The sequence below is a fragment of the Toxorhynchites rutilus genome, chromosome 2 (genome assembly GCF_029784135.1).
Source record: "Toxorhynchites rutilus septentrionalis strain SRP chromosome 2, ASM2978413v1, whole genome shotgun sequence".
NCBI classification, from domain to species: Eukaryota; Metazoa; Arthropoda; class Insecta; order Diptera; family Culicidae; genus Toxorhynchites; species Toxorhynchites rutilus.
Window position 1 is genome coordinate 91,354,172 of NC_073745.1, and position 16,757 is coordinate 91,370,928.

The following is a 16,757-nucleotide window of genomic DNA, read 5'->3' on the forward strand; positions in this document are numbered from 1 at the left end:
TACATTCAATATCATACCACAGCCATAACATTTTTTTCATGTTGAATTTATGCGATTAATAGTTGCTAATATAGTTACTGATAGTTTCTTGATAGTTACTATTCAATCGCATTAATTCAACATGCAGAAAATGTTGTGGCTGCGGTATGGTATTAAATGTAACGCAAAGTGTCCGGATTCAAATACATTACTGTATACTTACTTCGATGTTATTCGTTTCTCTCTCAGGGCAAGCAACGAATATAATAAGGGAGGGGTTTAGATTCTATACTTTTATGGTTTATAAAATGACGCTTCCTTTGCTTTCGTTCATTTCTTACTCTACTCTCGCACCGTGACGACTCGTTTGTTTGAGACCAAGCAGATAGCAAGTTAGTCTTTCAGTGGTAAGGCACACGAAAGCAGCTCGGATAAGCGCACCAGCCGCAGGATAGGTGAAGAAGCCACATCGCTATCGACTGGGAACTTTGCGTGAAATTCATCGCTATCGGAAGTCGACCGAATTGCTAATCCGCAAGCTACCTTTGCAGCTTTTGGATCGTGGAATTGCTCAGGACTTCAAAACTGACTTGCGCTTCCAAAGTTCCGCTGTTATGACGCTGCAGGAGGCTTATTCGAAGATACAAATTTGTGTGCTATCCACGCAAAACGTGAAACGTGATGTGACGACATCATGCCCAAGGACATTCAGCTGGCCCATCGAATCCAAGGAGAGGGTGCTATATTAGCTTAGCATATAATCAACGGCCCTTTTCAGGGCTCCAAATTTGATGGATTAGAGTTTAGAAAAGTTTTTACAGGCCAAACTGAAACGAGAATTTTCGTGTGGATGCCATACAGCATCGAGAAAATTCCGGAAAGATCTAATCGTTGCTGAAAAATAATCTGCCAGTTCCCTCTGAATTGAAGAATACATCCATGCGAAAGAGTTTATTTTAATGTTTTCTAATTATATGGCGAACACAGCGACCAAATACATTTGATTTCGTAATTTTTCAATCAAGTGTAATTAGCTGGAAAGCTTCTGAAGATTATTCTTTCCCATCAGTAGGATATTTTCGTATCCAATATTGGATGCATAACATGAAAAACGGAAAATGTTTCGTATCGCGAAAATTATATAATTTTCAATCGATTATTGCTCAGTCGCCGAAATTTTCATACTCAGAGAGTTCATTCTCCTCTAGTTTGCCTTCCAAATTGCCATCGTTAACCACACCTTCTCTCGATTCAATCACGCACGAAAAGCATACTGAAATGATATTGTGGTGGTGAAACCGATTCATTTTTCGTGAGGCGTCGTGCACAAATTACGTAACGTGATAAGGGGGGAGGGGGTAGATGTTGCGTTACTTTCTGTTTATTAGAGATAGGAAATTGCGTTACTATAGGGGGGGGGAGAGGTGGTTCAGAATTCGGATTTTTAGCGTTACGTAATTTGTGCACGACGCCTGAGGACATCGACAAGACAACATCGTTACTGAACAAGCTGAACGGCGAGGGATCGAGGGATTCATTACCTGACCTGACCTGACCTGAAATGCAATCAGTTTGTTTTAACTGTGAGGAAGCGCAGAAAAGCCGATGCTGATACTCTCGTGACCAAGAGAGTATCAGCATCGAAATACGGTTCCTCGGGAAGACATAGAAGCAGCCGCCACCCACACACACACATACACGTGCGCAACTCTTTTCGTTTGCTGGTTATCGAGAGGAAACCTGGAAAGAAATGATCGTTGCTGAAAAATAATCTGCCAGTTCCCCTTGGAATTGAAAATTACATTCAAGCGAGTTTATTTTAATGTTTTCTATCCATATAATACTGCGACCACATACATTTGGTTTTGTGATTTGTCAATCAAGTGCAGTTAGCAGGAAAGCTTATTCTTCAGAACAAGGTTTTTTGTATCCAATATTGGATGCATAAAACCTTGATGCTCCAACGTAACACTCTCGTTTTTGAAGTCACCCAAATATTTATTTATTCATTCATTCAGGATGGATTTAGATTCAACTTCAAACAAATGATCTCTAAATCAACGATAGTCCTACGTCACCCTTGCGGTTATACCATAGATATAACCCACTTCCTGTTTTTTTCAGAATTTTAGCAGTGTTCGCGGTACAAAAATCTATATATTTATAAAATTTTGATATTTTTGACGTAGAACTACGTCTTTCATTAAGGGTGCCAAATCAGAAAACAGGTCACGTTTTTATGAAAAAAGTTAACGTTAATAACTATTTTTGCCGCGAACGGATTTTGGCGATTTACATACTAAACGAATCGGAAATTCCGTAAGATTTGTTTAATATGCTATACATTAGAATCCCCTGATTTGTAAATGGTTAAAATTCATGAAAACTTAAAGCGTCTCCATTTTCCCATACATTTGTGTGCTTTCCGAACAGAGCTGCCAATAACGAGCAACTTATCGACGACCAACGGAGGGGAAATCGTAGGATTTAAAGTCTCCGTGAACAAAAGAAAAGTAGAAGAATGGAGGGGAATACTTGCCTAGAGTATAAACAGTGGATCTCGCTAAGGCAAACTTTAGAGGCGAATGAACTGCAAAGTTTAAAGCCTCTTAAAAACAAAGAAAGAAGAAGAAGGCAAACTTTCATTCGGCATCGGACTGTTGAGCAATCCAGTTCACTTTGCTTTCGCTGCGCTTCGATCTAAGATTGGACCCCACCAGTGGTAATCCAACTTGGATATCGTCGTTTGGTTTTTCTGTTCGTTTTTCGCGTAATTCGTATCGTGTTTTTCTTTCAGCGTCATAAATTGGACGCTTCGCATAGTGTGTGATGAGCAAGAAGAAGAAGGCAGGCTCGAGCCCTGCAAAGAACGAACGCATTGCCAGGGGCAATAAAATTGCGAGGTAAGCGTCATCTAATGATGCACGCGGTGTTGGTGCAGTGTAAAGCGCTCGCACTGAACCGAGCCTTGGCAAATGTGACACCGCACCGAACAACAGCGAAGTAGGCGATTTCGGCGCGTCGGTCGAAAATGCAAACGCCCAGGCAGCAATCAAAATCAAGCTCCCCCCCGCTGGTGGTGAAGGCGGTCGCTCTTGACAAACTCATCAGCGAATTCGCATCGATGGGTGTTACAGCAGAGTACAAGCTGTGTGGCATAATTCAGTCTTTTTCCAAGCAGTTAACATTGTTTGTTTTCCGTCATCATAAGGGCTTCGTTGGGGCCTTTATGACGTTATGGCGAAGCAGGCGTTAAGGTTTTGGTTAAGGTTAAGGTTTATTTAGGGAATACCAAGTATCTTGAATGTCTTACTGGAATGTTATAAGTTATTCGGGTTCGCGTGCCAGTCGCAAAACTGCCTTCAACTAGCATTGCATTTGCGCTAATATTGATCATAATGAAGCATTGCTACTGTTTTCGAGGTTGTTATTAAAAAAAAGAGTTTATTTCGCTTGTGTAGTCACCAAGAAAGTAAATATCGTTCTGGAATTTTGTATGTGATTAGGTCTCGCTTGCCAGTAGCAAACCTTCCTCCACTAAGGGTGACAGCTGCGCTTCTCTCGAGCATGAGAAAGTAATGCACCTTTTTTCGATGCCAGTAATGTTAACAGAAGCGTTTCTTATGAGAATAGCGCAAAATGATGAGAAGTGTTTATATTCCTAGTAGTTTCAAGTCACCAATGTATGGCTCTGTGTGCATGCTATGGCGAAGGCTGCGATTCCTTTGAGGCAATACTAAATAACATGTAGCATGATGTTTGATACTTGCAAGTATTGCCATTGTTGTTATTTCCATGCAGTGCCAAAGATATATTGATGTAGTTATGAGATGTGGAATAATGATGCTGGTGCAACAAGTATATAATCGACTGTAGTCGAGTGTATGTCAATCGCGTGAAAGGCCACCGGAATAGCGTTCGAGGTGAATTTTCAATGCATTGACATGAAATAAATTGCGATATACGATCAGCTAGTGTATTGATTTGCGAGGGCAAGAATGAATCATCAATCAATTATCGTCAACTGATTCTACAATGAAAAAACCATTTCAGAGATTATTCTACTAAGCAGCTGTTTCTAAAATTTCACAGCATTATAGAATAATATCCGAAGGTATAAATAAGCGACTTAAATAAAATAACAGCGTAGTTCTACGTTAACAATGCGGTCGTATCTTGGACACAACCTCCTATAATTTTTTTTATATGAAACGGGTCGGAGATAATTTGGGTGTTCAAGTACAGAGTATTTTCATTTTCCGAGAATGTTGTTGAACTAGTTTGAAAACTACCTATTTTGTCATTCTCAACAATGGTATTATTCAGATCGTCAAACATTCCGTTCACGCCCCAACGTGTTCCATAGTCCCCACATCACAGCACCAACCAACAGCCGACCCTCCACAATCGAACCTGTTGTTTATTCCTTATCTTCTGTGCTGATCTAATGAAACAAAAATTCGCTTTCATAAGTTACAAGCAGCGCGGTTATTGCGAATCAGGCAGCAGCGGGAGCATTCACGTGGCTGCGCCACCCGAAACGGGGTTCACCACACAAATTGATACGAGCGTACTTTGTTTGATGCAGCGGCCCCTAACATAAACATTTCCCCACTGATAAGGCAGCAAACAAGCTAGAACAACACTCACCTTGATTACTTTCGGCTTTTTGCTCTTCTCCAGCGATGGTTGTCTCTATCGTGACGTCCGGAACATCGATCGGAGCCTCGTCCAGACTCTTCGCGACGCTCTGCTGTTCACCTGCGTCCACTGTTTCAACCATTTGATCACCGATTTCATCATCATTACCAGTGCTGGAGGGATCACTAGAGCGTTCAATGCCAACAATGATTCTCTCATGAATCTGTTGTATTTGCTCGGAACTGTCACCATCATCGATATGCTCGATTTGAGCCTTCACCAATTCTTCAAAGTCACTATCCACACTTTCCCCGATAACCACAAGGATATCAACGTCATCTTCGCAGATGTCTTCCGCAATTTGCTTCCCCTCACTTTGGTCCGTGTTATCCCGATCTACGATCGGGGTCATTTCCACATTTTCCACTCCCGTCGCAGTTTGCACTTCCGCGCTGAGTTCCGTGAACTCCGAATCAATTTCCATTTCTCCGATTTTTTCACCACCGGGTGCATCCAAATTCTCGTTATCAACGACGGCGCCGTCTTGCAACTGATCAACACCTTTCACGCATTCGGCTTCTTCTATCAAAACAATTTGCTCGTCGCGTTGTTCGGATGGTGTCGTCGTTTCGACTGCTGCTGTTGGTGTTGCTCCCACCGAAGCGTCACCACCCGTTGCCGGTTGAACTTGGTGCTTATCAGTAGCGATATCTTGGAGCTCACCACTATCATCCACAACAACAGCTGTTTCCTGCTCCATCGGGCAACCGTCACCTGTCGCGGTGCCTTCATCATCCTCCCGTTCATCATGTTCATCGTCCAATAGTGGATCGTCGAGCGAATCGATGCTGCAGGAACGGGTTGGAACTGGCGGTGGCTCCGTCAACGGTCTTTGATTGGGAGTGGTGCTTCTGATAGCAAAGCTAACGCCGAAGTGATCGGCGGCTCCCGCATCCTCCTCATCATCGGAGGGGTACTCCTGGAGGCCACGGAATTTGGGTTTCGGCTCCCGGTGTTGATTGTTGTTGCTATCGTTGAAAAACGTTTCCTCGGCAGTATCAATGATAACGATTGGGCTGGGGGAGAAGAAAGGAAAAAAAACATATTATTCACAAGAAAAGTCGGCATTATTTATTTCATGAGTTTCCAGAGATCGCAATTTCCCTCTTGACGAATAAAATTTCGATTTAAATTTTTAGATTCCACAATAGTTCCTAGAGTTTACCCATATCAAACGCCTGATATGTATGCAATATCAAAACGACTTGCATGTATCAAGACAAACGGGCGCAGCTTTCGAGCAGTATGAAAAGACCTTGACCTATCCACCTGACAGTGTGTAGTCAATTTTATCATCTCTTCTCTACACAAGTTTTACACATTTCACAAAACTAACCAAATTGGTACGGTGTACACATTCCGTGATTTGGGAGGTAAAATACATAAAAAAAAAACATATAAGTATTCGAAAATTTTTATATTTTTTGACGTAGAACTACGTCTTTCAGGAAGGGTGCCAAATCAGAAAACAGGTCACGTTTTTATGAAATACAGTTAACGTTAATAACTATTTTGATTCTCATTCTCATTCTCATGATTTGCATACCAATCGAATCGGAAATTCTCTAAGATTTATTTGATATGCTGTACATTACAATTCGGTAATCTCTAAACGGTTTAAATTCATGAAAACTGGAAGAACTTCCTTTTTTGACGTAGGACTACGTCTTTCATTTCTATACCGGGGTGTAAAATCAAAGTTTCGAAAACGAAAGCGTTACGCCGGACACCGAGATTCTGGGCGTTAATAGCTCTTAAACAACTGAACGAAATGGTATGATACACACTTCATTCGAAAGATAAAATGTCTACGCGTTCTATACTTGTTACTTTCTGATCCAAAAACTTGTTTCAATAGCATTAAAATTGCTTTCAAAACAGGCTATTGAAATCACCAATCGGTAAATAAGCGAGCGCCGCTCGGAAATCCACTCATTTATAATTGAACAGCGATTGGAGCATGTTGTCGCTGTGTGGTGAAGCTCTTCGTTTATCATGAAACGAAGCGCGGATGAACGGTGTCACCAAGAGCCTGTTTGTGCACCTTAGGCCAGAAGTGAATCCATCAGGAGGAGAGTGATGCCACAAACGGTTCCCCGGGAAGAGATCGGAGCAGCCGCCACACACACACACACATACACGCGCGGAACTCTTCGTTTGGGTGCCATTCAGCATCGAGAAAATTCCGGAAAGATTCAATCGTTGCTGAAAAATAATCTGCCAGTTCCCCTGGGAACTGAAAAATACATTCATGCGAAAGAGTTTATTTTAATGTTTTCTAATCATATAACACAGCGACCAAATACAATTGGTTTTGTGATTTTTCAATCAAGTTCGATTAACAGGTGGTTATCGAGTTAGCATTAACCACTGGTGGGCTTCGAGTATCAAGGAAAATCTGGAAAGAACTAATCGTTGCTGAAAAATACTCTGCCAGTTCCCCTGGGAATTGAAAAATACATTGATGCAAAATAGTTTATTCTAATGTTTTCTATCCATATAACACTGCAACCAAATACATTTGGTTTTGTGATTTTTCAATCAATCGCAATTAACAGGAAAACTTCTGAAAATTATTCTTCCCCATCAGTAGAAAATTTTCGTATCCAATATTGTATGCGCGCGCAACGGAAAATGTTTCGCATCGTAAAAATTATATAATTTTCAATCGATTATTGCTCAGTTGCCGAAAGTTTCAAACTCAAAGAGTTCATTCCCCTCTAGTTTGCCTTCCAAATTGCCATCGTAAACCACACCTTCTCTTGATTCAATCACGCACAAAAAGCATACTTAAGCGATATTCTGGTGGTGAAACGCATTCATTTTTCGTGAGGACATCGACAAGACAACATCGTTACTGAGCGAGCTGAACGAGCTGGACGAGCTGAACGGCGAGGGATCGAGGGATTCATTACCTGGACTGACTTGACCTGAAACGCATTCATTCATTCCCTTGGAATTGAAAATGGATAGAAAACATGATAAATTGTTTCGCTTGTACATTCAAGCATATAATATTGCGACCAAATACATTTGGTTTTGTGATTTTTCAATCAAGTGCGACCAACGTAAGACCACGTCTTTCGGCAATTTATTAGAGGTGCAATGAATCTTAAAAAGGAATTCTCGTTCTACGCGCACTGGCAAACGATGTTTGCTCAACAATTTCTCAAACGAGAAATATGAAAACAATTTCTCGCAAAAAATATGTAGACTGATTTGATGCAACAGTTATTCTGTCTATTGGAAATGGAATACAAATCATATCACAATACAAGCAATGTATTATTTATCATACAACTTTCGTGTGATTGCTTTTTTTGCTGAATATTGTGCCTTCAACATAACGCTCTCGTTTTCGAAGTCCCCCAGATATTCATATATTCATTCATTCAGAATTGATTCAGAAGCAACTAAGAACGAATGATCACTAAATAAAAGATAGTCCTACGTCACCCTTGCGGTTATACCACAGATATAACCCACTTCATGTTTTTTCCATACATTTGTTCTGCCGATTTATGTGCTAACCCTACCCGTATCTCGAATGCTTATAACTCGAACATTTCTTAACAGATCTCTAACATGTTTGCATCAATTGATAGGAAATATTTCTACGCGTCTATCACAATTAGTAAAATATTATGTTTCATGAGATGAACAATTGAATAACTATAAAATGTCAAGCGTTATTTCAACGCCCTAACTGCCAAGTTTTTATTGGTCCGATTTACGGTTTTCCCAACACAGACTTCAAAATCGATGTACCTGTGGAAATCCGCTCTGCAAATATATATGTAAGTCGGGGGTTTTTTTGTACCCACCGAGCTGTGTTTCCCTAACAAGGAATTTAAAATCAATGTGCCTAGGGGAATCCGCTTTGCAAATACATGCAAGTCGGGGATATTTTTTGGTGTTGAGTATTTTTGTACTCGCTTGGCGTTGTGCAGACCGGAATATGTTTCCCTACAACGTAGCCTGGGAAAATCGTTATTCCAAATACTAGAGGCGAATGAACTTTCGCGGTTCGAGAACTATGTAAATATGATATGTGAAATAATTTCAGAGGGAAATGTATTGTATCTTAGATAATTATTTGAGCGAAATAGTTACAAAAATTACGCTCTACTCTATATTAATAACATGCGAACATATGTGTCTTTACGTAGAAATATTTACTGTCAGCGTCAAAGCCACGGAGAAAATTTGAAATTTCTGTTATGGCTATGATTCATATCAATGGAAATAGATTGATTATCCAAAAAGTTGCACAGGAACAGTGCGAACTGCACATTGCGATTGTATAGCCGGATTAGGTGAATATGTTCCCATGCAGACTTTGCCCTGGAATGCAGGTCTCGTGAAGAAGTAGGCTATAATGAACATTCGTGTGCAGATATCCTTAATCGGGGGTTAGTTCCGCCAAAAAAGCGGTTGATTATATTGAAATTAAGGACACATTCAGCCAGAAAGATCAACAAACCCCCAGCTTTTATTTCCGGGTACCTGATTGCTCTGCGGAGAAGTGAAATATGTTTGTAAGAAAACTGATCGGAAACGGAGAAATCCATCAATTAGCTAATTTATAGAAAATACAAGGAAGCCTTCAAACGTAAGCTCGAGCCTTTGTGACGACCTCTCCTGTCAATGTTTCGATTCAAATCTAGTGGGAAAGTTAAGTAAAATGTGTCCCACAAAACCTCTTGTTCATGAAATAGCTTGCCTAACTGTTTCACAAAGTTCATGTTAGTTCTATGAAACATTTCACGCTAGTGGAAAGACCGCAACTATATTTAAAGCATCTACAAGAACTCCGATTGATAATGAATCCGCTTCTGCTGAATAGAAACTACGAATCTAAACAAACGATTGTGTGTCCAACACAAGCTCTGCATGTATGTGTAGCAAGAGCCCTATGATTGCATTTTGTAGCGCGCGAGGTACAAAATTTGTTCTCAGTGTGGAGAGTGCGTGGGAAGTGTTAACTTGTTTTTGATAGTGTTATTGAGTGGCTGCTGTTTTCGGTGGCTCTATGTGATGGAGTTGCATCAAATCAGAATGGTGTTACGTGTGGTAGTAAGTGAAGATGAGAGAATGTGTGAAGGTAGGACGTACAACAAAAGAGAACTAGCAGTGAGAAAAAGAGAGAATCAAAAATGAAAGGGTATTATGCCAATGAAACTACCAACAGGGGCGCTCTTTGATTGTATACTAACTTCCGCATGGTTGTGGAAGCGGTTGTTTTATGCATTATAAGCTCCAATGATGAGCTAAGTTCCCTTTCCAAGATATATTCTTATACTCTATATATTATATATTCATTCGAAGTTTTGACGTAGGACTACGTCTTTCATTTCTATACCGGGGTGTAAAATCAAAGTTTCGAAAACGAAAGCGTTACGCCGGAGACCGAGATTTTGAGCGTTAATAGCTCTTAAACAACTGAACGAAATGGTATGATAAACACTTCATTTGAAAGATAAAATGTCTACGCGTCATATACTTGTTACTTTTTGATCCAAAAACTTGTTTCAATAGTCTTAAAATTGCTTTCAAAACAGGCTATTGAAATCACCAATCGGTATATAAGCGAGCGCCGCTCGTAAACCCACTCAGTTATGATTGAACAGCGATTGGAGCATGTTGTCGCTGTTGTGGTGAAGCTTCGTTTATCATGAAAGCGCTGATGAACGGTGTCACCAAGAGCCTGTTTGTGCACCTAAGGCCAAAAAGGAATCCATCAGGAGGAGAGTGATGCCACGGTTCCGCTTGAAACATCGGAGCAGCCGCCACACACACACACACATACACGCGCGGAATTCTCGTTGCTATCTACGTTGCTGAAAAATAATCTGCCAGTTCCCCTGGGAATTGAAAAATACATTCATGCGCAAGAGTTTATTTTAATGTTTTCTATCCATATAACACTGCAACCAAATACATTTGGTTTTGTTATTTTTCAATCAATCGCAATTAACAGGAAAGCTTCTGAATATTTTTTTTCCCCATCAGCGGAAATTTTCGTATCCAATATTGGATGCATAACATGAAAAACGGAAAATGTTTCACATCGCGAAAATCAAGTCATTTTCGAGCGATTATTTGCTTTCTACTCATATAATGCTGCGACCAAATACATTTCGTTTTGGATTTTTTCAATCAAGTGCGATCAACGTAAGACCATGTCTTTCGGCAATTTATTAGAGGTGCAATGAATCTTTAGGAATTCCCGCTCTACGCGCACTGGCAAACAATGTTTACTCAACAATTTCTCAAACGAGAAATGGGTGTTGTGAGAAAGGATTAGCGAACGCGAAAACGACAAACGGGAGAAAGATACGTTTGGAGGTTGAAGGAAATTGGCAGAAAACTTCTTCATTCTATCATTCAAATAATGTGATTCATACCACATCGTTTTGCCAGAAAGAGATTATTAATGCTCAAAGGAGGAATCGAGTCCTCCGAGGAAATTACCCAGCGCAAATTAGAGTCGACTATCGATTGCGGCATTCGTACACAAATAATTTTATAATGCAGTTTCACCAAAGTGATTTCTTCGGATATATTCACTACATCATGTCATGTATTTCATGTTCTTCATAAGGAAATCCATATCCATGGCACCTATCGGTAACGAATTATTATCGAAACCACGATTTTCGCTAAATGCTCCTTTCAGTTCGGCCTGTAAAAAACTTTTCTGTACTCTAATCCATCAAATTTGGAGCCCTGAAAAGGGCTGTTGATTATATGCTAAGCTAATATAGCACGCTCTCCTCGGATACGATGGGCCAGCTGGATGTCCTTGGGCATGATGTGACGCGTTTTGCATGGATAGCACACAAATTGGTATCTTCGAATAAGCCTCCTGCAGCGTCATAACCGCGGAACTTTGGAAGCACAAGTCGGTTTTGAAGTCCTGAGCAATTCCACGAATCAAATGCTGCAAAGGTAGCTGCGGATCAGCAATTCGGTCGATATCTGATAGCGACGAATTTCATGCGAAGTTCCCGGTCGATAGCGATGTGGCTTCTCCACCTATCCTGCTACTGGTGCGCTTATCCGAGCTGACTTCGTGTGCCTTACCACCGAATGACTAACGAGCTGTCTGCGAAAGACTAACGAGCTCGAGTCCTCACGGTGCGAGAGTAGAGTAAGAAATGAACGAAAGCAAAGGAAGCGTCATTTTATAAACCATAAAAGTATAGAATCTAAATCCCACCCTTATTATATTCGTGAGTATACAGTAAGCTTATACAATAAAGAGGGTGGGGTTTACATTCGATTCTTTTATGTTTTATAAAATGACACTTCCCTTGCTTTCGTTCATTTCTTACTCTACTCTCGCACCGTGAGGACTCGTTTCATCGGGACTAAGCAGACAGCTCGTTAGTCTTTCGGTGGTAAAGCACCACGAAAGTAGCTCGGATAAGCGCATCAGCCGCAGGAAGCGTGAAGAAGCCACATCGCTATCGACCGGGAACTTCGCATGAAATTTGTCGCTATCAGAAGTCGACCAAATTGCTGATCCGCAAGCTACCTTTGCAGCATTTGGTTCGTGGAATTGCTCAGGACTTCAAAACCGACTTGCGCTTCCAAAGTTCCGCGGTTATGACGCTGCAGGAGGCTTATTAGAAGATACCAATTTGTGTGCTATCCATGCAAAACGCGTCACATCATGCCCAAGGACATCCAGCTGGCCCATCGTATCCGAGGAGAGCGTGCTATATTAGCTTAGCATATAATCAACAGCCCTTTTCAGGGCTCCAAATTTGATGGATTAGAGTTCAGAAAAGTTTTGACGTAGGACTACGTCTTTCATTTCTATACCGGGGTGTAAAATCAAAGTTTCGAAAACGAAAGCGTTACGCCAGAGACCGAGATTTTGAGCGTTAATAGCTCCTAAACAACTGAACGAAATGGTATGATAAACACTTCATTCGAAAGATAAAATGTCTACGCGTTCTATACTTGTTACTTTCTGATCCAAAAACTTGTTTCAATAGTCTTAAAATTGCTTTCAAAACAGGCTATTGAAACCACCAATCGGTATATAAGCGAGCGCCGCTCGGAAATCCACTCAGTTCAAATTGAACAGCGATTGGAGCATGTTGTCGCTGTTGTGGTGAAGCTCTTCGTTTATCATGAAAGCGCGGATGAACGGTGTCACCAAGAGCCTGTTTGTGCACCTTAGGCCAGAAGGGAATCCATCAGGAGGAGAGTGATGCCACAAACGGTTCCCCGGGAAGATCTCGAAGCAGCCGCTTCACACACACACACACATACACGCGCGGAATTCTTTCCGTTTGGATGCCATTCAGCATCGAGAAAGATCCGGAAAATAATCTGCCAGTTCCTCTGGGAATTTAAAATTACATTCATGTGAAAAAGTTTATTTTAATGTTTTCTATCCATGTAACACTGTGACCAAATACATTTTGTTTTGTGATTTTTCAATCAACCGCAATTAACAGGATAGCCTCTGAAGATTATTCTTCCATATCAGTAGGATATTTCCGTATCCAATATTGGATGCATAAAACCTTGTGCCTCCAAGGTAACGCTCTCGTTTTCGAAGTCCCCCAAATATTCATTCATTCAGAATGTATTCAGATTCAACTTCAAACAAATGATCTCTAAATCAACGATAGTCCTACGTCACCATTGCGGTTATACCATAGATATAACCCACTTCCTGTTTTTATTTAATAATTTAATTCTCTAATGCATTAATACTTGAATTCTCTAGTTTCGATAATTCGCGTTTACATAATCACATCACTAACCCATTGAATCCTGATTCCTACCTCCCCCTCTAATAGTTATCCCTTTCTTAACAATCACTAGGGAACCTCGCTATAGAGGCGACCCTTCTGGCCTTCGGGCAGCGAATATTATATAACAAATCCTTCCCTTCCTCTGGTGACTGTAAAGATGAGGTCGGCATCGTTATTGACTATTTAAAGTTTGAATCACCGATACTTGCACAATGAGAACGCACCGTTTGGTGTGTTCAAGCAATTAAGAAAATAATTGAAATATCTACGCATCTATTACAATTAATAAAATGTTATTTTACCTTAGATAAGCAATTGAATAACTAAAAAATGTCAAGCATTATCTAAACGCCCTAAATGTCCCGTCTTGATTGGCTCGATTCACGGTTTCTACAACACAGTCATCAAAATCAAGGGGCCTGAGGAAATTGGCATTGCAAATACATGCAAGCAGGGGGAACTTTTGTTTACACCGACATGTGTTCTGTAACACAGTCATCAAAACCAAGGTGCCTTACATCACATGGCGTTTGTTCAAATTCTTTACTTACAAAACAAATATTTTGAATTCAATTGAATTCGAAAATTGTATATCATAGATATAACCCACCCATTTTTTTAGATACAATACCGCGCCACAATATGTCTAACCTACTACACTTTTTCTGAGTGGTTGTTTCAGTTGCACTCGTTTTCTGCGGCGATTTATTTCGGGAGCCGTTTCATTCATACGGATCTATTCTCACTGTATCCCTTCCATTCGACTGAATAACCGCACATTCATTCATGAGATTTACATTTATCCCTATCAATTGAACTAGTGATCGAGACATAATTGACATCCGACGATGCTATGGTTTTTTTGACGTAGGACTACGTCTTTCATTTCTATACCGGGGTGTAAAATCAAAGTTTCGAAAACGAAAGCGTTACACCGGAGACCGAGATTTTGAGTGTTAACAGCTCCTAAACAACTGAACGAAATGGTATGATAAACACTTCATTCGATAGATAAAATGTCTACGCGTTCTATACTTGTTACTTTCTGATCCAAAAACTTGTTTCAATAGTCTTAAAATTGCTTTCAAAACAGGCTATTGAAATCACCAATCGGTATATAAGCGAGCGCCGCTCGGAAATCCACTCAGTTCTAATTGAACAGCGATTGGAGCATGTTGTCGCTGTTGTGGTGAAGCTCTTCGTTTATCATGAAAGCGCGAATGAACGGTGTCACCAAGAGCCTGTTTGTGCACCTTAGGCCAGAAGGGAATCCATCAGGAGGAGAGTGATGCCACAAACTGTTCCCCGGGAAGATCTCGAAGCAGCCGCTACACACACACACATACACGCGCGGAATTCTTTCCGTTTGGATGCCATTCAGCATCGAGAAAGATCCGGAAAATAATTTGCCAGTTCCTCTGGGAATTTAAAAATACATTCATGTGAAAGAGTTTATTTGAATGTTTTCTATGCATGTAACACTGTGACCAAATATGTTTCAATCAAGTGCTATTAACAGATGGTTATCGAGTTAGCATTAACCACTGGTGGGCTTCCAGTATCAAGGAAAATGTGGAAATATCTAATCGTTACTGAAAATAATCTGCCAGTTCCTCTGGGAATTTAAAATTACATTCATGTGAAAGAGTTTATTTTAATGTTTTCTATCCATGTAACACTGACCAAATACATTTGGTTTTGTGATTTTTCGATCAATCGCAATTAACAGAATAGCTTCTGAAGATTATTCTTCCCCATCAGTAGAATATTTCCGTATCCAATATTGGATGCATAAAACCTTGTACATCCAACGTAACACTCTCGTTTTCGAAGTCCCCCAAATATTCATTCATTCAGAATGAATTCAGATTCAACTTCAAACAAATGATCTCTAAATCAACGATAGTCCTACGTCACCATTGCGGTTATACCATAGATATAACCCACTTCCTGTTTTTCATCCAAAAACTTGTTTCAATAGTCTTAAAATTGCTTTCAAAACAGGCTATTGAAATCACCAATCGGTATATAAGCGAGCGCCGCTCGTAAACCCACTCAGTTATAATTGAACAGCGAATGGAACATGTTGTCGCTGTTGTGATGAAGCTAACTTCGTTTATCATGAAAGCGCTGATGAACGGTGTCACCAATAGCCTGTTTGTGCACCTTAGGCCAGAAGGGAATCCATCAGGAGGAGAGTGATGCCACGGTTCCGCTTGAAACATCGGAGCAGCCGCCACACACACATACACGCGCGGAACCCTCGTTGCTATCATCGTTGCTGAAAAATAATCTACCAGTTCCCCTGGGAATTGAAAAATACATTCATGCGAAAGAGTTTATTTTAATGTTTTCTATTCATACAACACTGCAACTAAATACATTTGGTTTTGTGATTTTTCAATCAAGTGTAATAAGCTGGAAAGCTTCTGAAGATTTTTCTTCCCCATCAGTAGGATATTTTCGTATCCGATATTGTATGCGCGTGCAACGGAAAATGTTTCGAATCGCGAAAATTATATAATTTTCAATCGATTATTGCTCAGTCGCCGAAATTTTCATACTCAGAGTGTTCATTCCTCTCGAGTTTGCCTTCCAAATTGCCATCGTAAACCACACCTTCTCTCGATTCAATCACGCACGAAAAGCATACTTAAGCGATATTCTGGTGGTGAAACCAATTCATTTTTCGTGAGGACATCGACAAGACAACATCGTTACTGAACGAGCTGAACGTGCCGGACGAGCTGGACGGCGAGGGATCGAGGGATTCATTACCTAGCCTGACCTGACCTGAAATGCAATCAGTTTGTTTTGACTGTGAGGGAGCGCAGAAAATCAGAAGGAGAAGAAAAGGTGACCAAGAGAGTATCAGCATCGAAAAACGGTTCCCCGGGAAGACATCGAAGCAGCCGCCACACACACACACACGCGCGCAACTTTTTCGTTTGCTAGTTATCGAGAAGAAACCTGAAAAGAAGTGATCGTTGCTGAAAAATAATCTGCCAGTTCCCCTTGGAATTAAAAATTACATTGAAGCGAGTTTATTTTAATGTTTTCTATCCATATAATACTGCGACCACATACATTTGGTTTTGTGATTTGTCAATCAAGTGCAGTTAGCAGGAAAGCTTCTGAAGATTATTCTTCAGAACAAGGTTTTTTGTTGAGGGGGTCTCCGTAGCCACATTGGTTGGGCGTTCGCTTAGTAAGCGATCGATCGTGAGTTCAAAACTCAGGGCCCTCATTGACCATCTTTGTGTTTTTACAGAATAACTACGTCCACGCAACAATCATCAG

General features: G+C 40.6%; 1 protein-coding gene across 3 annotated transcripts in view; it reads right to left on the bottom strand.

Moving 5' to 3' along the window:
* LOC129771481 (uncharacterized) overlaps positions 1-16,757 on the bottom strand; it is a 695,695-nt gene that overhangs the window by 521,078 nt on the left and 157,860 nt on the right. For all 3 annotated transcript variants that reach the window (XM_055775161.1, XM_055775163.1, XM_055775162.1), the window contains one exon: positions 4,630-5,696. In XM_055775161.1, the coding sequence (XP_055631136.1) occupies positions 4,630-5,696 (1,067 nt within the window). The remainder of the gene's footprint in view (positions 1-4,629; positions 5,697-16,757) is intronic.